Source organism: Microplitis mediator, chromosome 7 (genome assembly GCF_029852145.1).
Source record: "Microplitis mediator isolate UGA2020A chromosome 7, iyMicMedi2.1, whole genome shotgun sequence".
Taxonomy (NCBI): domain Eukaryota; kingdom Metazoa; phylum Arthropoda; class Insecta; order Hymenoptera; family Braconidae; genus Microplitis; species Microplitis mediator.
Window position 1 is genome coordinate 6,785,525 of NC_079975.1, and position 17,399 is coordinate 6,802,923.

Sequence of the window (17,399 nt, forward strand, 5' to 3'; positions counted from 1 at the left end):
TAAGTTACCTACGCTTATCATAGAATCCCGTATTTTACGTCAATGCCGGTATTTCTACGGCAAATTTGCTACAGTCTACGGCAATTGACAATAATATGCGGTAATTTATGATATTTTACGGTAATTTATGGCATTTTTACCGCGAGGAACAAATGCCGCAGGCTTGCGCAATTTTTCGGTAAATTACCGCCCCTTTACTGCAAATTTACGATAAAAATACCATACTTTTACTGAAAAATACCGCAAGTTTCTGTATTTTAGCCTAATTCTGCCACATACCGTAAATTACTGTAATTAACGTAATTTACCGTAATTCAGATCCGACAGCAATTCTTGTCGCAAAATATTTTTTCTAGTTTTAAGAGAACTTTGGTATTCCATTGATAATGAAAAATTTTTCTTGTGCCAAGAAATTATTTTTTTTTGTGTATACATTTGATAAAAATTCAATATAAATTGAAATATATAAAAGAATTTCTAAAACAATATCGGAAAATTTCATCAGTTTGAACCTTTTCGGTAAAATTTTGAAGCAATACACAATTAAAATTTGCAATCAATCAAAAAAAAATAAATACTCCCTCATTACTTATGATACCTAAAAAAAATAATTCCATGGAATATCTAATTGATGAATGGGACGAACTTTTAACCAAATTATATTAATCTAATTATTGTATGTATAATATACCAGGCAAAGATGCACTACTAAATACTTCCGTAGAATAATTGCGAGACGTATACTCAACATTCTACTCATACACCAATGGCCTACTTATGGTCTATTAGACGCTATAACAACGATGAATAGTTTTTATAATAAACGAATATACGTATAGTCACAAATAAAAAACTTTAATAACAAAATAAAGTTTTAAATTATTATTTTTATGTCGACTGAAGAGTCTAACCAAAACAGAATTGTTCGTCCGTAAAGTCACGACAATCATAAAAATTATCGCATCGATGAGCCACGGGAATACATGTGCCATCAGCACAAACAAAATTTCCCACTTCACAATTCTTCGATGAAGTTAAATTCGCATTATCCTGAGACTTTGCCATACTCCCTGGATTCCATACTGACGTAGAACTTTTATAAGAAGTCGCATCTAAACCTAGAAGTAGCCCAAGCACGCACGACGGTGTTGGTTATTGTATTTTACTTCATTCATTCATATAGTATTTAAATACAACTGCTATTATGTATGAATAATCAAAAATAGTAATAAATATATTTACATATATGTTAAGGCTACTCATTTATCATTCAAGTAAAAAAAAAAATATTAAAAATATAAACAAAGTACAAAGTTTTAGAAGTCGCTTACACTGAGAGGAAATCATTTTTATAAAAAAATACATTTTTGATCTAAGAAATTTCTGTAATAATTGTTTTTGAAAAAAAATTAAGAAATTCCTTGTGAAATTTATTTAAGATTCAGTGATTTGACAGTAATACTCGCGCAAATTCTTTTACTTAAATAAAATTAAGCTTCAACACATTTTATTTTATAATGTCAATTCTAATAAAAGTTAATTAGAGGTTCATTTTTGTAAAGAATTTAGAATTTTTTTTGAAACCATGTTTGGTTTATTACTGTATGATTTTTCATTTTTGCAAAGCATAAGCTCAGATATTGCGCGAGAAAATTTTTTTCATGTTATTTAAATAATGAATTGAACGATGCGATAAGCAACCTCTAAAACAATGAATTAAAGGTTCATATCCCTAGCGGATCCGGAATACGATATGCAGCAGAATTACCGCAGTTTGCGGTATTTTATCGTAAGTTGCGGTAAATTACGGTATTTTAGCGTAAACTGCGGCAATATACCGCAAATTGCCGTAACTTACGGCAGAATACGGTAATTCTGCAGGATATCGTAAATTACGGTAATGACCGTAATTTACCGTAATTCGGACCCGCTAGGTATTTTTACAATTTTTATTCTCGATTTAAATAATTTATGTTTAGTAAATAAAAGTAAAATGAAAATGTTAATTTTTGGTAACCCTAATGGATCCGAATTATTGTAAATTACCGTTTTTGCCTAAATTACCACAATTTACGGCGTTGGGAAGAATTGCGGTAAAAATGCGGTATTTTACGGCAAAGGTACGGCAGTTTACCGCAAATTTGCAGCAATCCTGCGGTATTGTACCGTAAAAATGCAGTATAATCGCGATATTTCTTCGTAAACATGCCGATTTACTGCAAAATTACGATATTTCACCGTAAAGTGAAGTATTGTACCGTGTTTACAGTAAATTGCCGTAAATTACCGTCTATTGCTGCAAATTGCCGTAAAAGGTGGCAAATTTGCCGCAGCAATACAGTATTTTGCGGTAAAATACGGTAATTTACGGTAAATACCGTAATTCGAATCCGCTAGGGAAAGAACAAGTATTTTTAAAATTAATTATAGCTAACAAAATTTCCTTTTAATTGAATAAAATAATAATTAATTAAATATTAAAAAAGAATAACAGAAACTAACTGTGACAATCCAGTTCATCTTCATTGTATGAGCAATCTGGTCGACCATCGCACACTGCTGACAATGGAATACATGAACGATCGCGACAAGTGTATTCATTGCTTCTACATTCTGTTACAGGCGGACGCGGTGAAGTCCCAGCTATAACAAAATTAATTAAACTTGGTAATTATTTTTTAAAAATAATACCTACTAAGCAGAAAATCTTTTACACTATAGTTAATATTAGTGTGTAAAAATAATGTATCTTTCTTACAGCAATTTGTTTCATCGCTTCCATCATGACAGTCAACGTGACGATCACAGAAGAATTGTTTTGATATACAGACACCATTGGCACATGGCAGTTGACCATCAGGACAGGAAGTATTTTCTGTAAAAATTTAACTTTAACAGTTTAATTTATTTTATATATAATTTTTTTTATTTTCTATATTATAAAATTGACGTGACTCTGAAAAATTATGTACAAAATAGCGATGTGCACGATAGTAAAATTTATTTTAATAGACAAAATAAAAATTAAAAAAAGTAAATAAAAGAATAAAAATTTTTAATACGAAAGAATATTTTTATAATTTAAAAGACAATAAAAAAAATTTGAGCGCTCCCAGTTGACGTGAAAAAAAAATAAATTTACGTGCACATTGCCGTTTGTCATGCAATTATTGATTGCACTCGAAAAAAGTTATCGACTTTAAGCTAGGAAGAGACAAAGGTAAATCAAACAAATTATTTTTTTTTATGGTCGAAAATATGACCTGTAAAGTGAAAAGGAAATAGATGTGTGCATAAAGATAGTAGTGTTATATATATGATATAATCATATGATTCTACCAAGAGCTACGCTACTCAGTTATATACTTATTGGTACTAGTTTAAATGTATTTATCGTGTACACGTAATCAGGCAACCTGTGCTTAAATAGATCAAGAGGTAGATAGTGATGTACAGAAAAGAAGACAGTGAATGCCAGTAATATTTAAAAATGCAATTAAAGACCCTCGTGTAAAGTTAAAAATATGTTTAAAAAGAGTAATGACATTTTATTTAAATTAAATACTTCAAACTATTAATTCATTTTTCATCAATTTAATTACTAATATTAGGGATGTGCGAATGGTATTCGAATCGAAGAGCTAGAATTATCGTAATATTCGCAAACGTTAAAATCATTCGTAAGTTTTCGAGTTATTCAAATGAAGTATTCATAAGACTGCGAATAATTTGAACTTTCAAATTATTCGATTGGGATTTGAATACTCTATTCAAACTTCTCACATCAAATTTCGAAATAACTCGTGATAAATTACAAAAAATTTATTACAATTATTTATAAATAATTTGAATGTTTCAAATTCTTCGAGTTTTTGAAGAACTTTAAATCTCACGGAAAATTCAATTTGAATTTAAAATCGAACGTTACTATTCGATTCGACGGGAATAATTTGTAAATTTAAATTATTCGTAAGTTTTCGAGTTATTCAAACACAGTATTCATTAGATTTCGAATTGAAAATTTTCAAATTATTCGATTGAAATTTGAATATTCTATTCGAATTCCTAACATAAAATTTTCAAATAACTCGTTATTTGCAAATAATTCGAATATCCCGTACGGAAAAAGTATATATCCGGGATATATACGGGCAAAATTGAATATATGTCTCATCTATGCGGCATATATTCATATTTGCCCTAATATATACGGGTATATACTTTTTCCATACGGGATTTCAACTTCGACTTTTCAAAGAACTCGAAATTTCACGAAAATTCGAATATTTACGAATAATTCAAAGATTTTTAATTTTTTAAAAATTTGATTTGAATTTTAAATCGAACACTACTATTAGATTTGACACGAATAATTCGCATGTTAAAATTATTCGCACACCCTTAATTGATACCGTACACAGAAAAAAAGGATTTCTTGACGCCGAATATTTTTATCCGCCCTAAGAAATTTTTCGAATTATAAATTGAAAAAAAAACTTTCTTAAGGCGAGAAAAAATTTATTGCGCCAAGACATTTTTTCCACCCCTAAGAAGATTTATGTTTTCATTATAATTCAAAATATTTCTTGCGCCAAGAAATTCTTTTTTTCTGTGTAGTTTTACTATACAGACTGCCACGTTTTTTTACAATCAATAATCTATGATTTGATGACAAACAATGTTTTAATTAAAGTTAAAAATTTTCATTGTAGATTGTTACGTTAATGAACAAGAGCGTTATTTGACAAATTGACAGTTCCAATGCGATTATTCATGAAAACTTTTTGAAATTAACAGAATTTCTTTATAAAATTTACTTGCACAATAAATTTTTAATGATAAAAACTTTTTTTCTGTTACTTTAATCTTTTTCTGACATATTTTTATTTATAATTTATCGAGAACCTTTAAATTTAAATATTTATTAATGATATATAGTGTAAACAATTAAATCGTTCACTAGATAATTATAATTAGTGCTGAAATATAAAAATACAAGACAGTAATAAATAAATTTATTAGACGTTACAGGGCGCGAAAGTTTCATTCCGGTTATCAGAACGTTAATTAGTAACAGGCATCGCGATAACGCGACTAAGTCAGTGACATTTTCATTCTATCATGCAGTTGCTATTTAATTCGATAATATATATTAATATACATCCTGAAAATCCTCAATGGACATTCGACGTGCTAAGAAATGAGTGCCGGAAAAATAATCTGTTATTATAAAAGCATAAAATAATGAAATATCTAAGTTGATCAAAACAAGATATACATTTTAGTAAATAAATATATACATCAATAGTGAATAAATAATTATTCGTACGGCAGTTTATTTCGTCAGATCCATCACGGCAGTGGGGACGACCATCACAACGACGTCTTTCATCGAGGCATAATCCATCATTGCATCGAAACATTCCACTCGGACATTTGGTAACTACAATATTTTTTGCATTCGAATATATATTTACGTATATATTAAAGCAACTTATATAACCCTCAATAAAATCAAGCATAAAATACAGTTAGAAATTTTGTGAGTTTGTGTTAAAAAATAAATAAGTTAAATTTTTTGTGTTGATTTCGTATGTTAAATGATTACTTGGGACAAGATTTTTGTCTTAATTTCGAAACGAATGGTTCAAATGTTTGATATTATGGCGAAAATATTAGTCTTATAAAAAAAGTTTTTAAACAAAAGTCGTAGGAAATTTAATTTTCTAAAGAAAATGTCTCTTATGATTTTCTTATACGACCAAAATTTTCACCGTAATTCCAAAATTAAGATTCTTAATGAATGATTCAAATTTTTGTTAATTATGAAAACCTTAATTTTGAAATTACAGCGAAAATATTGGTCTTGTAAAAAAAGTTTTCAAACAAAAGTTGTAGGAAATTTAGTTTTATAAAAAAAATGTCTCTTATGATTTTCTTATACGACCAATATTTTCACCGCAATTCCAAAATTAAGATTCTTAATGAATGATTCAAATTTTTGTTAATTATGAAAATCTTAATTTTGAAATTACGGCTTTTTTCTTAGTCCTAAAAAAAAAATTATAAGAGGCATTTTTTTTATAAAATGAAATTTCGAACAACTTTTATGTGCAAAATTTTTTTATATGACCAATATTTTTGCCGTAATATTAAAAATTTGACGCCATTAATTGTTAATTGTTAACTTTAACTAATTTAACACAAAATTTCTAACTGTGTAAAACTCAAGCAGAAAAATAGTTACCGCAATTTGCTTCGTCAGATCCATCACGACATTGAGTTAGACCATCGCATCTTTGATGTTCGCGTAAACACTCACCACTTTTACATCTCCATTCATTGATCGCACAGTTTCCTTTGTACCATATAGATAAGCATTTGTGAAGCATTTAAAATTTAAGATAAACAAAATCATAAAAAAAAATAACGAAAATATTGCAAGCAAAACCGCTGCTTTGATCTTTGATTGTTTTTTTAAAAAAGATAAATAAAGTTTTCCGAAAGCAATGCATCCGTCTTACCACAATCACGTTCGTCGCTGTTGTCTGAACAATCGGGAATACCATCGCACTTGCGACGGAGAGAAATGCATTTCCCATCTCCACATCGCATCTCAGTTCTTCCCGTGTCACATTCTGTTGGCCTTTCCGTGACCCGTCCAGGGACTGGTAAATCTACTCGGATATACACACCCAATGGTCACGATAATTTTCCGTAATATATCTACATCTAGCAAGCAAATATTAAGCATATTTTTCACATTTTATTAATAAACATAATGCTATGAGTTAACAAGCAAACAAAAAGTAGCATCGTGATGCAGAGTTAAATTGTTAGCTACTGAGAAAAAAAATATTCAGATCGTATTTTTAAATTGTTGATAAATGAAAAGACAATTCATGAACTATATAATTCACATTAGCAGTTTAAACGTTCATATATTTATTTATTTAATGATTTAATGTTACTAGTACCATTCCAATAAATATTATTGTAGCAGATTGATTAGTTGTTACTATCGAATTTAGAAAAGACCTGGGCAAAATGGGCTAATTTTAAGAATATAGAAGATAGAATGCAGTCCAGTCGCGTTATAAGTCCGCCGACTTATATTTCTTGGAAGATATTCCTTCTCTATGACTACGAAAATGATCATGTACACACTCACACGCTTGCAAAGTAGAGGAAGTGTGAGTTACGGCGTTCAACTGCTGAGTAGAAGTGAAAATTATGGAAACGGTTCCTATAATTCTATAAAATTTTATCCTATACCAACATAGGAATTATGACCATAAATTATGGGAGCAGTTCCTATAATTATAGAAATGTTTACCATAATTATAGGAACAGTTCCTATAATTATGGGAATGCTACCCATAACATTATAGGAATAGTTCCTATAATTATAGGAATGGTTCCTATAATTATACACTCTAAAACCAAGTGTGTAGTCGAAATTAACACACTTGCCGAATAACATTGAAACGCCATAAGCAATCTATAGATTTTTAACACACCGTGAAACGTGTTTTAAGTGACTACAAAAAACTATAGTTTTGTTTATGGTCTTAAACATAGAACACACTTAATATGTGTTAAAATAATACACTTGTAACACACTTTGTTTTAGAGTGTAGGAATGGTTCCTATAGTTATAGGAATGGTTCCTATAATTATAGGAATGGTTCCTATAATTTATAGGAATTGTTCCTATAATATTATGGGAATCATTCCCATAATATATAGGAATGAACCCTATATTTTATAGGAATCATTTCTATAACATTATAGGAATGGTTCGTATAGTAGTATGAGAACTATTCCCATAATATTATAGGAATGGTTCTCTTAATGCTATTGGAATAGTTCCTATATCATTATGGGAATAATTCCCATAATATTATGGGAATAGTTCCCATACTATTATGGGAATAGTTCCCATAATGGTATAGGAATTGTACCCATACTGTGATGGGGATGGTTCCCAAAATATATGGGAATAGTTCCGGTAATAATATGGGTACAATTCCTATACCATTATGGGAACTATTCTCATAATGCATAGCAAAAGTTCCTATAATTTTCTTTCCGTGTAGGCGGACTTATGACGCGCTTTGACTGTAAAAAAAAAATCGACACGTTCTATTAGAAAGATATCAAACGGGTAAAAATCGTTTTTTGAATGCGCTAGTGGGATCTTTTGGGGATTTCCTTATGGGGGCACAGCTGGGACTGCCCAATAGGTCTTTGCGTTACATCCCTATGTTCAGTCCCTATAGGGCAACCCCATAAGGACCCAAAAAGTCTCACATAAAAATTTCTAGTCGGGTAATCCCACATGGAAAAAGATATACCCGGAATATATGCCGACAAAATAGCATACATACGACAATACTAAAGATATAAGCCAGATATATACTATTTTGTCGGGATATATATTTTTTCGGACGGGATAAAATAGAATTTAAAATTTGGAAGAAATAATAAACATCTAGTATACGGACAGTTGTGCAAAGAAAAAAAATTATAATTATACTTTTGATCTTTTTATTTTGTCAAATAAAATAATTACTGTCTCACTATTGGTCTCTTAAACCCTATGTTCAAAAAATGTTTTTTAAACAATAGTTTTTCAAAGGATTCAATTATACTTTACAGATATAACGTTTTTTAAAAGTTTTTATGTGCTAAAAATAAAAAATGAATTTTCCGTCAATAAATTTATTTTAAGAAAAAAAAATCTTTTATATTTTTTTTTATAGACTTGGAAATTAATTAAGATTGAGATTTAAAATTAACAGCATATTGATATTTTGATAGTATCTATATAATTTTGACAGTGCATTACTTACAAGAATTAATGCAACCTAATAACGGAGTTATTTTTAAGGAATTTTTTCTGACAGCGGAAACGGAAGAAGATTTTTCAGTAAAATAACTTAAACGCTGATAAAATCCTCACAAAATGACAATTGAAAAAAAAGTCAGATGAATGGTCTGAAATTACTATTTAACAAATGACAGGTATCAGAGTTTAAATTGCGAAACATTATTTGTTTCTTCTCAAGGGGCGGAAGAAGCTTGTCTCTGTCCGCTGACTAAAGACATTCATAATTAACGCGTTTCCTAATATTTTTTCGCGGCATTGGACCGAAATTACATTGTTTCGAGTCATGGTAGAGACACTGAAACTTGAAATTTCGATTGGTATCATGAATATTAATTTCTTCATCAAATACTTTTTAATAGTATATTGTGTGACAAGAATGAAACAAGACGATTTCAGACTAGGGTGAGGTTGGCTACCCGAGCCGCAGGCAAGGGCTGTCATCACCCGCAGTCTGAAATCGTGTTTTATCCTGAGTTGCACACTATATTTTTCATGATTACCTGCATCGGAACTTCAAGATTCAGTGTCAGCAGCCAGTAAGAAACAAGTTAATTTCAAGCCGATGATAAGGAGAACTCTTAGAGAATGATAAATATGTGATTTACAGTCACTTATTAAATATAACTGACACCGGGCAGAAACAATTGTGTTTCTTCCCAAGGGAAGGAACACGCATGTTTCTGCCCACTGTATGAAGGTATTTTTAAATTACGAATTCGCTAGCAGTTTTTTGCAACATCGGCTTGAAATTGGCTTGTTTCAACGGGCTGTAGAGACACTGAAACTTTAATTTTCGATGCTGGTATCATGAAAAATTATATTTATCACTTTGATAATCAATATCTCAGGAACCGATGGCTGTACAATAACTTTTTTTAAAAATAAAGAATTTCGAAAATAACTCAATGATTCCGGAAATGTATTATTATATTAATATTATCGTAAATTAAAAATCTTTTAGATTACTTGACTTTGCCCAGTTCTCGCATAATAATAATTACTTGATAAAATTTTTCAATAATAATCAAGAAAAATAAGTATCAAATTTTGTTATTTTAATATTTTATAATCAAGCTGCTTGAAGAAGTTTAAATTAAGCAAAAATATTAATGCGAAGGTTTGCTAAGTTAAATAAAAATAGCGGTCTGAATAATTTGTTAGGAAATTCGATAATAAACAATCGACAATGTTATTCATTCAGTAACAAGAATGAAAATAAATAAGAAATAAAGAGCAAATTTAGCGTACTGGGAGGTGAGTAGGTGATGTGAGTAATGGTACTGTTTGAGAGATTCTCCACTCCACAGTTCTCATCACTTCTATCTGGACAATCTGGATGACCATCACACCTATAGATTTCTTCGATGCATTTACCACCAGTGGCGCATTTGAACTGCGTAGGTGTGCAACCTCGATCTGTTAGAAGCAGCGATGATTGCCAAAAAAAGAAATATAGACACACAAACTTATAATATAAGCAATTAAGCGGCTGTTTAAAATTGATACATTGAAAAATAAAATTATTTATTTTTAAAATATATGTATAAGCATAAAAATTAAATAATTAAAAACGATAATTATTGTATTCTATTACACAGAAAAAAAATTTAACTTGAATTCCGTTGTTTCAATTCGAAAGTGTTCGCTTGCATCAAGAACGCGAAAATTCTTCATTTATGCATTTTAATTTCCGTTTAAGAAAATTTATTCTCTAATCGAAAATTGTGATTTGAACGAAATTATTTTATTCTTTAACCAATGGCACGATATTCTTGTTGCAAGTATTTTATTCACTTTTTGAAATTAGTGGTTCGGTTTGCACTTTGAATTAGTGAATATTCACTTATTTTAACTAATTCATGCTTAGAGAGTACTCGGGTCGAGAATTTGAATTTATTAATTGAAGAAATTTTTTCTCGAATTAAGAATTTCAATTAAAAAAATCAATATTCTTTAATAAATAAAATTTTTTTCTTCATTCTAATATTCTAATGTCAAGTAAACTCTTCTTGATTTAAGTTATTTTTTTCTGTGTAAACTGGTTTTCGTGACTATAAATTAACTCCGTAAACATAAGAAAATAACAGATACTTAAAAAAAGTTAAATCGACAAGTTTCAAGTACTTGTTTGTTATATTTGTGGTAGAACTTTAAATCGATTAAAACAAACTGAAACACGACAATTGGCTTGCATACGTATTCATTATATAAAAGATCAAATAAAAAAAATAAAAAAAACTACCTTAAGTACTCATGTATAAAAATAAGTGTGATATACAACTCAATTATCTTTGAAAATAAACGGACCGTCGAGTACTATTGATTGAGATAATGTACTTTATATATAACATTTTCAAAATAATGACTTTACTGCTATATTTAATCGATGACTAGAATATTAATGACTAAATTGAATTAAAGTAAAACTAAAAAAATAAAATCAATTACCGTTGACTATAAATTTATATCACATTACGCTAAGAAAAATATATACATAATTAATAAATTAATAAACCTGATTAAGAATACATTTTTGGATGAGTATAAAAACTAATTATTGTTTGACTTAAAAAAGTTAGTTTGTTAATAATAGTGATAATTTTCTTGTTATATTAAAAAAAATAAAAACTAAAGAAGCAAAGCATTCACGAATAAAATTTCTATACCGCAATTAAGCTCATCCTCTGCTCGCGGACAATCGTCGAATCCGTCGCAGACTGAACTCTGTGGAATACAAGAGCCATCTCCACAGGTGAAGTCCATAGAAGGGCAAGGCGCCAAACCTGCAGTGGCCAGTTATAATAAAAGTATGGCTCTTTATCTAACGTCTCAATTCACAATTTTTTTAAATATTAGATGCCTTTAATTAACGTTTATTTAAATTTAACGTTAAAATCATTTTTTAAGTGTCAATCTGCACACTGAAAAAAGACTTATTTGAGCCAACTAAGATTTATTTGAGCCAAAGACATAATATATTTGAGTAGTTTAATTGCGTGAAATAAGTGATCTATTTGTGGTAAAGAAATGATCCAATTGCGACAAATAAATAAAGGCTTCAAATATATGTATAGTATCGCCAAATTTTAGGTTATTTGTCACAAATTTAGGCTATTCTTCCGATTAGGTCACCCCATGGATTTCAAGAATTTTTTTTTTCACGATCTTGGCTACCGATTTCGCTCAAAATTTCACAGGTCTTTTACGATGACATAAAGAAGATGTCCTGAAATTTTGAGCGAAATCGTTAGCCAAGATCGTGAAGAAAAAAATCGTGAAATTAATGGGGTGATCTAATCGCAAGAATAGCCCAAATTTAATATTTTTACCACAAATATATCAATTACTTATCACAAATAAATTATATATTTCCGTCAAATTATAAAATTATTTGAATCAACTGTCATATTTTGTTGTACCAAATATATTTATATGTCATTAAGAAATATTTTTAAAAAAGCCACAAATAAATTGATTCATTTGGGACAAATATTTCTTTTTTTCAGTGCACTTGATATAATAATCCAATTAAATTGAGACGCTGGTAAATGAAAGTGAGTACTAAGTTTAAAAACAGATGTAAACATTTAAAGCGGCTATGTAATAAATAACATTAATACGTAAAGCGCCATCTAATTATTTTAAATTACCCTGTTATAACAATTACATTTTTCCTTATTAAAGCTTCCTATCATAAACTACGTTTTTAATTTATATACAGTAGTCGATTATTAATGAAGTGATATGAATATGACTGTAATATGAAAAAGTAAATTACGATGCGTGTAATATGGTGACACGACCGATGATCCGCCGGCAATTGATCCTAGCAACAATTGGTCCGAACAATAATTCATTCGTCGGCAATTGTTCCATCGACAATTGATTTATGACCTAATTGATTTATGACTTAATTTATCCTTATAGAATACTGAATTCTGGTGTTAATTGGTTTCACTAGATAATTTTGTATGCATTGTCGCTTGTATCAATTATCACATATCAATTGTCGGCGGATCAATTGTTTTCGGATCAACGGTCAAGTAACCGTGTAATATAAACCTGAAATGTATGATTTACTATACACAAATATATACATTTATATATAGTAATACAGGACTCTCATAGTAACGGAATAATTAAAATATAAACAAGCGAAGAATAGTTGACAAAAAATAGTATAAATAATCATTGTTTTTTTTTTTTCCAATTTTAGTTTCATTTTGAAACTTGCAGAATGAAATTGAAAGTTGTAGAAAAAATAACGAGGTTGCTTTCTTATTTACATTCTCAAGAAAGCTATTATTTTACAGCAAGTTGTGCAGATACAGACAAAAATATATTGAAGATCCCATATTATTTTTATTGACAACATTTTGATACCTTCATAATCATAATAGTTGCACAACTCCGGATCTTCATCTGATCCATCGTCACAATTATTGATACCATCGCAGGAGAGACTCATGGGAATGCATGTATTATCATTGCAAGTAAATTGATTATTTTTATCACATGATAATGTTCTTTGATCGTTATTTGTTACTGATAAAGAATCGGAAGATACTTTTTCTCTTAAATTTTGAAACGATGCATATTGCAATGCTCTTGACTTAATATCGTTGGTTAAGTCATTGAAATAATCACAATTATTCTCATCAGAACCGTCTAAGCAATCAGATATTTTATTGCAAATCTTTTCTTCATTGATGCATTTTTTATGATCACAAAAATGTTGATTATCACGACAATTATCTTCAAATACTGGTGGTTGTGTTGTAACCATAACTTTAAATTCCAAGTTATCATCAGCTATCACTTCGTTTTTTTTCATTGCTAATAATTTTATTGAAAAATTTGAATTATTTTCATCAGTGATCAAATTATCAACATCAGGAATAACTGATGACTTATTTTCACCATAAATTGGCCAATTGTTTATTTCCGGTGGTGTCAATTTATTAGACTCAGGTTCATCATTAAATTTTTCTGTGTTCTCTTCAGAAATAGACGGGATAAAGTCAGGAACAGGGCAACCCCATAGCCAATTAAAAAACCACCATGAACATACAGTAGTAGTAAAAATAGTAGCTTGTGTTGAAGAAATATTGGTGGTATTTATAATGTCATTATCAGAAAAATTTGAAAAATATTCAGTTGAAGATGGCGCGGTAATACTTTCAATGGTTGATGAGGTTAAATAAGTGGTAACACTTGTAGATGAAGAAGTAGTAGTTTTTTTACTTCCTTTTCCTTTTCTACCTTTTCCATTAGCATATTTATTCTGTCCCTTTCTTTTCCTCTCTTGCTTTAGTATCTTTTTATTAACTTTTTTATCATTTTTAGCTTCTGTTTTAATTACCTCTTCTGATTCAACGACCGGTGTCACTATTTTTAGTGTATTCGAAACTGATTGATTGGATTCTTTAAAATTTATCTGTTCTGAATTGATGCTTTCCGTTGGTTCATTCAATGTAATACTACTGTCTGAATCGATATGCAATTTTTTCCGATAATGCATACAATCACTGTCGCATATCGTTAAGTTTGAATCAATTGACGTCTTTCCATCACTTGTTACGTTAAATATTTCTAAACGTTCAGGTAACTTTGAATTATTACCCAAATTAAATCTTGTTAACGTGTTGATATTTTTATCCGATAACTCAGAATGTTCAGTTACGGTTTCATCTACTGATGACTTATTTGATTTTTTGTTAATTTTATTTGTTCCTTTTTTTAACTTTCGATTTTTGATACTTTTGTCTTTATTGGTATTTAAGTTTATATCTGTCTCTGGTAAATTGTTATCATTTGATCTTTTATGTCGAGAAAGAGCTGCTTCATTAGTTTTATTAATCACATTGTAGGTTTTATTTTCATCAAAATAATTAGGAGTCGATTTTGTTACGTTCCATTTTTTAAAATATTTAAAAATTTTTTTATTCTTGTTCAAATAATATTTTTTGGGATGATTAATTAGCGAAGAATTAACATCCAATATGCGATGATTAAGAGAAAATTTACGATTTTCTAATGACCCATTGTCGGTGTAAAAAGCGGGATCAGAAATATTTGATTTTAAATTTAAATTTATCGGCCGAAATTGCCATTCAGGTGATAATTTATTCATTCGTGGCGTCGAGACTGTTTTATTTTTGACAAATTTGTTTCTCCTTAAATCTGTTATTGAATAATTATCCATTTTTTTAAAATAACTTGAACTGTTGCTACTGTCATTTACATTCAATAAAGTTTCATTAAGAATTTCAACGTCAAATTTATCGTTATCTTTTTTTGGATACTTATTAACTTGCCGACGACTGGGTGAGTTCATTGAAATCATAAATTTCGGATAGTTTATTATTTTTACCAATATTTCATTTTTTTTATCATCTTTTTTTGTAACTCGACTTTTTTTATTACGATAAATTAAATTTTCCCGAAATTTAAGCCAATTATTTCGCAGCGCATTTGTTTGATTGATCCATTCATCGAAATTTTTCGGTATACTTTTATTTACTGAAAAAATAGTCGTAATGTTAGTCGATTGTGAAGCAGTATTAGGATCGATTACATTCGCAATTGAATTATTCTGCGACTCCAATAACGATCTTATATATTTATAAACAGCACTCGTATTACTTTTATACTTCGATAGCCTATCGATAATGTCTTCAGCAATTTGTTTTTTATAAATGTCATTAAAATTACTTCGATTTATAATTCGTGAAGATAATTGTTTATTTTTCTTCATTTTATTAAAATTATCTGATGAATTTGAAGTCAGTTTACTTTGATCTTTATCTAATTCCGCAATTACTTTTGTTATTTTTTGCATTGCCGACTTAATTTTAAATTCTCTATTAAAATGTGGTTTATTTTCCTGAGAGGATAAAAAAAGTTTATGCTGATTAGATAGTAGATATTTACTATCAGTAGCATTAATCAGTTCCCATTGTTGTTTGGGTGAATTAATATCTTTGTCATTCGTTATATCACTTGCCAACATCGAAAATAAATCCGGAAATGATTCTAGAATTGGGTCGATAATATTTTTTCCCGAATGTGGTATAAGTTTTTTATTTTTCATTGATTTTATATAATTAATTCTTCTGATTTTTTTTAATTTTCTCAATTTTTTCGATAATAATTTTTTTTTTATTAATGGAATTATTTTTTTTACGTTGTAATAATTACGCCATGTGTATTTGTCTACGATAAAATATGTGGATGAATGAAAATAATGAAATAGTGAAAATCCTGGCGGATCCGAATTACGGTGGTTACCGTAATTTACGTTCTTCAGAAAAATTACGGTATTTTGCAGTAACATACCGTACTTTACGGTGTTTTACAGTAAATGACAATATTTTACGCCAGTGGATCCGAATTACCGTAAATTACGGTAACTACCGTAATTTACTGCAATTTACGGTATCCAGCAGAATTACCGCAATTTACGGTAAAATACGGTAACTTATCGTAATTTACGGTACTCTACTTAATTTACGGCAATTTGCAGTAATTCTCCTGGATACCGTAATTTACCGTAATTCGGATTCGCTAAGGTTACGATAAAATACAATGTTATACGGTATTTTACGGTAAAATACCGTAATTCAGGGTGTTTTACGGTAAACGTACGATATTCTACGGTAAAATACTGTTTTTACGGTAAAATACGATAGTATATCGCATTTTACGGTTCAATGCGGCTTTTGTGGTAAACGTACTGTATTTTACGGCAAAAGTGCGGTATCTTACCGTAAATTTGCAGTAAGAGAAAAGTATTTTACCGTGAAATTTCGGCAAGCCTGCGATTTTTTACCGTAACGTGAAGTATTGTACTGTAAAAACTGTAAAATTAAAAAAATATGATGCTTACTGTAAAAATGCCTCAAATTACGGTAGGTTGCAGTACATTACCGTAATTAACTATAAAATACCGTATAGTACTGTAATTTGTAGCAAAATACCGTAAATTGTGGCAAATTTGCCGTAGAAATGCCGTATTTTACGGTAAATAAGGACAAAACGCGGTAAATTATCGTAATTCGGATCCACCAGAGAGATGTTATATGAAATTATTTAGTATACGTAATTAGTTAATGATTATAATATTATATTACTAATAATGAATGTAAATGACTTGTCATTGTTAAATATTAAAATATAATATACTTTGTAAGTAAATAAATAGCGCGATGAAATAAAATAAATAATAGTTACCACATTGATCGTGTTCGTCTGATCCATCACGACAATCATTCACGCCATTGCACTGCAATTCGTAGGCGATACATTGGCCATCGTTGCAACGAAACTCGGTAGCTCCACAACCTGATCCACATAGCAAAAAGCACCACTCATGCGAAATTTTATAACAATAATCAACAGCTACCACCTTCGTTTTACCCTCCGATTGCTCCATCACCTACTACTCTACAAGCTTGGAAGAATCTTCTACGAGATTTTACTAACGTTTAAATTTTAAAAATCAACT

General features: G+C 29.5%; 1 protein-coding gene across 24 annotated transcripts in view; it reads right to left on the reverse strand.

The window, feature by feature from the left end:
- LOC130671971 (basement membrane-specific heparan sulfate proteoglycan core protein) overlaps positions 1-17,399 on the reverse strand; it is a 133,510-nt gene that overhangs the window by 35,866 nt on the left and 80,245 nt on the right. For 12 of the 24 annotated variants that reach the window (XM_057476131.1, XM_057476135.1, XM_057476133.1 and 9 more), the window contains 7 exons: positions 17,126-17,236; positions 13,277-15,415; positions 6,525-6,677; positions 6,248-6,358; positions 5,330-5,443; positions 2,759-2,875; positions 2,503-2,643 (listed from right to left, as the gene is read on the reverse strand). In XM_057476131.1, the coding sequence (XP_057332114.1) occupies positions 2,503-2,643; positions 2,759-2,875; positions 5,330-5,443; positions 6,248-6,358; positions 6,525-6,677; positions 13,277-15,415; positions 17,126-17,236 (2,886 nt within the window). Of the gene's footprint in view, positions 1-2,502; positions 2,644-2,758; positions 2,876-5,329; positions 5,444-6,247; positions 6,359-6,524; positions 6,678-10,141; positions 10,310-11,559; positions 11,677-13,276; positions 15,416-17,125; positions 17,237-17,399 lie in introns of all 24 variants that reach the window. The other 12 variants (XM_057476142.1, XM_057476143.1, XM_057476144.1 and 9 more) reach the window with 12 other exon arrangements.